Source organism: Octopus bimaculoides, chromosome 15, assembly GCF_001194135.2.
Source record: "Octopus bimaculoides isolate UCB-OBI-ISO-001 chromosome 15, ASM119413v2, whole genome shotgun sequence".
Taxonomy (NCBI): Eukaryota; Metazoa; Mollusca; class Cephalopoda; order Octopoda; family Octopodidae; genus Octopus; species Octopus bimaculoides.
The window spans coordinates 39,445,664-39,453,210 of NC_068995.1; the positions used below are offsets into that span (position 1 = coordinate 39,445,664).

The window sequence follows — 7,547 nt, forward strand, 5'->3', positions numbered from 1 at the left end:
ATTCACTTCAAAGCCATGGGAAACATTCTATCTCATTACACTATCCGTATCACGAACAAGGTTTCAGTTCCAAACATTGTTTCATGACCTATTATTTATGGATTAAAAAGAAATTTCTGTGTGTTCTTATCGTAAATCTAAAGACATCTTGAAATAAATTTTCCTTTTATGTCTGAATCCACTCATTTTCATTACGGTCTTGAATTATATATTAATTTTGTTTATCAACAACATTCTCTAGCCCGTTCTCCCGGCTTACTCAGAGAAAGCTTGAAAGCAATGATTGTAAAATCATAAAAGAATTTCTTAGTTTACTAAATCTCCAAATTTCAACTTTTATAATTACTGATGCTGTGCACAGAAAATAGGATGCAAGTGTAGGTTTTCTTCATCGTAATCACAAACAATTTGAAAATACATGGTCGAACACCAGACACAATTCCTTTATTCATATATTTTGGTTTCTTGTTCTCTTCATTCTGGGATTAAATTCCATAGAAGTGAGGGTGACGTTCGACTGAAATAGTTTTCTTTCAATTACGTCTCTAAAATGTTTCCTTTCTAGATGACGAAACGTAATGTCACGCAAATCCTTTGAATCAATAGGAAGATGATGGTACCCCTTTTATGAAACGGTAAATGACCTGACCACTGTAGTTTAATTAGATAACTCCTAGTGTGCTACAAAGCCTATCTTAATAAATTAAAATGTAAGTTAAACATTTTCGATCAATGTACGAAAAGTCTCGCAACGAAAAGTAACGAAAGTAAAAACAAAACACGTTTTATATTTCATTGTACAAGAATTGTGCTCGTCCCGTCCATTTTCTAGTCTTCCTAGATCTTCATCAGAGAATGATTACAAATTTACAAATTTATAGATATTTTGTGATGTTACAATAACACTTAATAAGTACACCGGTTAGTTACACCTACAGACGGATAATATGCATTAAATTACTTCTTTATGATGCACAACTGATCCCTTCATTTGCGTAATTTTCAAAATATGCAGAATAATTGTTTATATTAACATACATTTCTAGCTCTCAGTTTGAAATGTAGTCAAAGTTGTCATTGTTATGCAATAGGTTTCTTCTCTCTTTGAATACCAAAAATAGACTCGATATGTACAATTTAACAAGGAGTGAACACTCAGCTTCGACTGAATATACATGTATATCTAGAGTCCGTCGTATCCACGCTTCCATATATATATATATATATATGTGTGTGTGTGTGTGTGTGTGTGTGTGTGTGTGTGTGTGTGTGTGTGTGTGTGTGTGTGTGTGTGTGTGTGCCTTTCTGCCGGTTTTGTACCCCATCAACCTCCGCTTGACAACCGATTTTGGTGTGCCTTAAGTCTTGGCAAACTAGGGATTCGGCAAAATAAACCGATTGTATAAGTATCAGGCTTTACAAAAACGATAATGAGTACTGGGATCGATGCTTTCGTTCGACAAAAATTATTCAAGGCGGTGCTCAAGCATGGCAACAGTTTAATGAATGATATAAGCAAAATATAAAAGATAAAAGATCTCAACATGAAAGTCTTATAGATATAAATATCAGCTCATATATTATATATTATTGCCCGAATATTTCTGATTACATCAACTCTCTAAGTCCTTATTTGCATGTCCTGTGTGCCATGAACTACAATTATGTGTTGCAATTATAAATGACACATTTCGCTCATTATAACTCCTTTTAAATTCCTACATTGACTGACGGCTGTATCAAGATAAATCGCCTGTTTATCAGAGTTATGCATTTAATTTATCTGGAACGTAACTTATATTTTAGCATTTTCTAACATTGAACAATCATACCCTAGTTACATTTTTTGACAAACAATAAAGCCTTGCTAGAATGTATAGTCAAATCTTACATCATAGAGATCCTACATACACATAAAAAAAACAGCAGAAACGATTTTTTTTTTTTTATCATGTGTCTATTGAAGACAGTCTTTAGACTGAAGTACAACCCCTCCTCCTAATGTCATTGCAACAACAGCAGCAACAACAGAAGACGTAGCAGCAGCAGCAGTAATAACAACAACAACAACAGCAACTATAACACCAACACCAATCAGTTATTATAGTTTACTTTCATGCTCGAGAATCAAATGAATATTTAATATTTGTTGATATCATGAATGATAAATTCGCTGCAAAGAATATAGAATACAGAATGGCTTAGAATATGGAACACTGAAGTAAGTTGCATTCCGTGAGGATCAGTGTTACTTTTTTTTTCTTTTTTCTCACATATTATAGGTTCTGCTTAGAAATTGTGCATGATTCCGTGTTTATAAAATGTTTATCGGTAATAAATCAGAATCCGTTTCGCAATATCTATCTTTGGTTAATTGCAAAAATCAAAATAATAGCGTACTAGGTTTTAAATTTTGGCACAAGGCCAGCAATTTCCGGAGAGGAAGTATGTCAATTACATCGGCCCCTGTGTTGAACTGGTAATTATTTTACAACCCCCAAAAAGATGACAGGCAAAATCGTCCGAGGTAGAATTTGGAACCAGAACGTAAAGACGAACGAAATGCCGCTAAGCATTTTGCCCGACCTGCTCACCGCCTTATACTAGGTATATATCGACAACAGAGCTAAGGGCTCTGTTTATCTACGGTATCATCATTTACTGTAAGTATTCCACCTTAACTAAAATGAACAAACCATGCTACATTTACCCTGAACGAACGAAAGCGAAAACCTACTTCAGAAAAGTTGAGATAAGTAAAACGTCAATGACCGTCAGTAGCATTGTGATATATAAGCGGCTAAAATAATTTACACTTTGATCATGTAGTCTACTATTAGTATACAATTATTATGGTTGACAATGTTTTAGCAGTAATGAACTAGAACCACGCCAATATACATACTGTAATACGAAATATTTGTGATTTATTCCCTTAACCTACTGATTGTATCGTGTATGCTTCAGAGATAATGAGTTGAAACACTTTTATGAAATTGAATCAGTCATTATATCCGATATCGACTTATAAACTACCAACCGTCAATTCTAAATAATTGTGTCTATAACTTGATAGAAATACTCACCAAATTAACTCGAAATTACACCTAGCTGTATTAAAAAAGTAAAGTTATATATGTCTCCAACACACGTACATTAAACAAAAACGGAAAGGTCACAGCCAGGTCAACTTTGAATATAGGTTCGATTAATCAGGGCAGACTTGAAGCTAATCAACCAGCGAATAGCTCCTCTCAATCACATAGCTATGCCTGCTTTACTTACTCACTCCTTAGTAGCTTTATGGAGGATAAAAAGGTTTCAACCTCTCAGTAAAACTTCGCTGCATTACGGAATACACCAATACTGAACGATCCGATCATGGAGCCTTCTGAGGGTCGATTAATTTCCTAGAAAAAGCATACAAGTTTCCTTCAATTCGTACACATAGATTCATAAATAAGAACATAGATAATATACTTCTACGTGCCTTTAAAAATATTCGATGGATATATACCTTTAGACATATGCCTGCTTGATCAGAGCTCAGTTTGAGTCAAGCAAGGAAAACACTACTGTAATGAAATGTATTCAAGATTCTCAAAATATCAGGCTCCCTTATTCGTTTAGAATCTATGGTCCGTTACTTTTACGTATGTCCCGCTATGTACTAAAAACAAGTGTTTATGATGAATAAAACAATTAGAAAAATACTAAAGAATAGAAAAGACAGTGCAGAGAATTTAATGATAATATGGAAGTAAATAAATAAAAATATGGTGAACTTACTCTCACTTCGGTTGTGTTCTGTGAAGAATCACTGTCTGTGTCGTTGTTTACCATCATTACAATGGCCACGCCCATGTTACATCTAATACCGAAGGAGATGAGGAAGCCTAAACTACTGAGCAATGCTATTAAGTAACGTTGCCTGGACTGGAAACACATGCATTTGGGTGCTGGGACTGGTGGTAAGGGCCCTGGCATCGGTAAAGTTTTCCTTGGCCCGGGTGGCGATTCATCATCACCATACGTCTCGTCGAGTTCGTCATAATTAACAAGAGTCTTTTGATCCTGGCTCTTTTTTATCAACCTGAAATGAGAAATAGAAAGATTATTAAAATGAGGTTAAAAGTTTAAGACTAATCTCTTCAAAAATTATTTGTTACAAAACTACGTTAAATTTCTGATGTTGATGGAAAATATCGGTTTCATAAAAGATACAGGGCTAATGAAGCAAAATGTACTCTTTATGGGTCTTGTGTGCCCTGTGGAATGAAAAGAAAAGAAGTGAATAATCATCCCACTTGATACAATACAGCAGATAAAGTACATCACAGAGCGATTATTATCAAAGATGATCAGGAAAGGAAAAGTCTCTTAACTGGTGAATGGAGATGAGAGTTTAACACTAAATATCGCTGAAAAATTATCTCATGATAAAGAATTGGAAACATAAAAAATGAAGATTGAAAACCAAATCGATTCACATAGTAACAAATGCACCGAAAGTTATGTAGAACAATATAAGATGCAGATAAAATATATAGCCAAATATGACTTGCAGTTATATAAGAGTATAGATAATACATGACTAACCAACGCGTAGATCTATGTAAAGTACTTTTAATTCGATACAAAAATCGAACACAAAATGAAACTCTAAACGAAATAAAAGAAGAATGTGCTCCGATTTGTTTTTTTCAAAACTGACAGTAAACTTTCAACGTATCTCATAGAACGTCTCACTACAGACACTCTTTACCCAAGAAAATAAAATACACACACACATACACACACGCATATACACGCACACACAAACACACACTCACACACAAACACACACACGTTACATATTCTATATAATCATTGCAAAATAAGATTATGCAAATCATATTCTTATACAATCATCATCCGACAATCAAACGCATTCTTTGCACCAGCAGCAATACTCATATCCCATATTGCCATACTGTTCCCCTTCACAAACGCGCACACATAAATGCACATCACATAGATATGACTGTAAGTATATTATATATATTTATATATATACAATTTAGTATAAGATAAAAAAATTGAGGTATTTGTCTTAAACATTCAGCCAAACAAATTCATAATTTAGATATATATATATATATATATATATATATATAATGAACAAAATATGTTTATATATTCGTATATTTATATGTTTGTCTTTCGACGTATATGTGTTTCTTCTTTATTCATATTTTCCACTGTCCCCTTGACTCTCCAAAGTTCTTCCATTCCATCCAGCTTCTTCTTTCAGATCAACTAATAGAGACGTCACGCACACCAGGAATTTATATTTTATTATATCTATTCATATTCATTGCCATAATTTATTGTGTGGGGAAACAAACAAAAGTGATGCCTCAACTACTTGTCTACCTGTTAATATTGCTGCTACCACTTATGCGTTTCCGTGGCTGGTTAAGCAAACATAGATATTCTCATGCATACTCTCCAAATTAAGTTTATACGCATACATACACACATATATTCTTACATGCTTACACACACATACATACATGCATACATATATACATGCACACACACTCAGAACTCCTGAAGTTGTTACTGAGATCCAGGCCATGATTCACAATGATCCCTCCATGTCAATCAGGTCCCTTGCCACGGACATGGGAGCGCCTATGTTTCTCATCAGGCAGTATTCGGTATTCCTCATACAAGATGAGAAAGGGTAGATTTTTATCCCAAGCCATCAAAGACAAGAGGAAAGGCTGCACTATGAAGCTTTTGAACAAACTCAAGCATCCCCTCCAACCAAACATATTTTGGTTTCACTCAGACAAGAAAAAATTCTGTCAGGAAACACACAGAACAACTGTTGGCTTGGCATGTCCCCCAAAATTTGTACCAGAGTGATAAAAATCAAACATCCAGCCAACATCATGGTGTTTGGATTGATCACTAGTGATGGCATCGGTATGCCTCCATTCGTTTTCTCACATGGCCTCAGACTCAACGAGACAGCCTACTTCAAGAACCTAGAGGAGGTTGTGCTTCCCTGGGTCAACAGGGTGGCTGCTAGAGGACCCTATGCCTGGCAACAGACTCTCTCTGCACCATGCCACACAAGCAGGAGATGCCATTCATGGCAGTCAGGCAATTAGTGCGACCACATAACCCCTAACATCTGGCCACCTAACTCTCCAGACTGCAACCTCCTTGAGTATTGTGTGGGACGCACTTGAGCGAGAGACCAACAAAATTACTTGTTGAATTGAAGGCAAGGATTATGGCAGCATTCACCAACTTAAACAAGGAGACTGTCCAGAAGATTTAAAGGAAATTCCGTAGTCGTTTGGAGGGAGTTGTTGAAGCCAATTGAGATTTTATTGAATACATTTCCTCTGTAGTATTTCAAGATGTTTTTATATTTGATATTTATTTTGGTAAATATATCAGTTAAAATGAGATGTCAGTGTTATTTTAATTTTTGTGTAATTTAGACGACAGTTTATTCACCGCACCCTGAATATATACATCTGTGTGTGTGTGTGTGTGCGTGTGTGTGTGTGTGTATGTGTGTGTGCGTGTGTATGTGAGTGTCTGTGCGCACGCGCTTTGCTTACATCTATGTGTGTATCTGTGTATATATGCCCTTGTGTTTGTGCTTTACATCCCATCCCGGGTGGTCTAGCATGGCGGCAGTCGAAAGACAGAAACAAGTAAAATGTAAAAGATAAAGTTGTAAGCACGCGCTTGTGTGTGCAAGTGTGCATAAGCGCGCGTATACGACTGAACAAGGATATATTTAACATAAAGCAAACAAAATAAAATAAGATTCATTTTTATCTCGACTTGAGCCTACCATCCGATTCTTCAGATAAAATTCGAGAAGGAAAGAATGTTCTTAATGATCGACATTGGACTGTATCAATGGCGGAAAGAAAGAGAGAGAGAAAAAAAAAAGTAAAACTGAGGAAATATGACTGTGGAAGATTCTGTTAGAATATTGGAATATCTTACAATATCCTGAGTAGTTCATGAGAAGCTCTTGACATATAATGTTATAGATTCCAAACTTTTTCAACAACGATTTTTATAAGCGCTTCTAAAAAGTAAAAAAAAAGTCCTGTAGCATGGACCAAAAATGATGTATGGCTGTGTGTATGTAAGAGGGAAATGTGTCTGTGCGTGTGTCTATGTGTGCTCTACAGACATACATTGAGTTGTGAGGATTCAGTATTTGTATATGAGAGGAGGAGGAGGACGGGGAGGAGGAGGACGAGAAGGAGGGGGTGAGAAAGTGTGTCCAAACAGAAAACCATTTCGTCGTCTTTATCGACAGAGCACCGGTGAGTACTTATGAGTAAACATCATTTGAACAGACTTTTAGAGATAGTTACACAGAAGTATATGTATATATATAAATAGACATACATATATGTATGAATATTTATATGTATGTATATATATTTATATATATTATATATATGTACGTATGTGTGTGTGTGTGTGTGTGTGTGTATACATATATATATATATGTGTATAT

General features: G+C 35.3%; 1 protein-coding gene across 2 annotated transcripts in view; it reads right to left on the reverse strand.

Moving 5' to 3' along the window:
• LOC106873512 (vesicular glutamate transporter 1) overlaps nucleotides 1-7,547 on the reverse strand; it is a 411,825-nt gene that overhangs the window by 87,644 nt on the left and 316,634 nt on the right. For both annotated transcript variants that reach the window (XM_052973285.1, XM_014920898.2), the window contains exon 2: nucleotides 3,790-4,093. In XM_052973285.1, coding sequence (XP_052829245.1) covers nucleotides 3,790-4,093 — 304 coding nt within the window. The remainder of the gene's footprint in view (nucleotides 1-3,789; nucleotides 4,094-7,547) is intronic.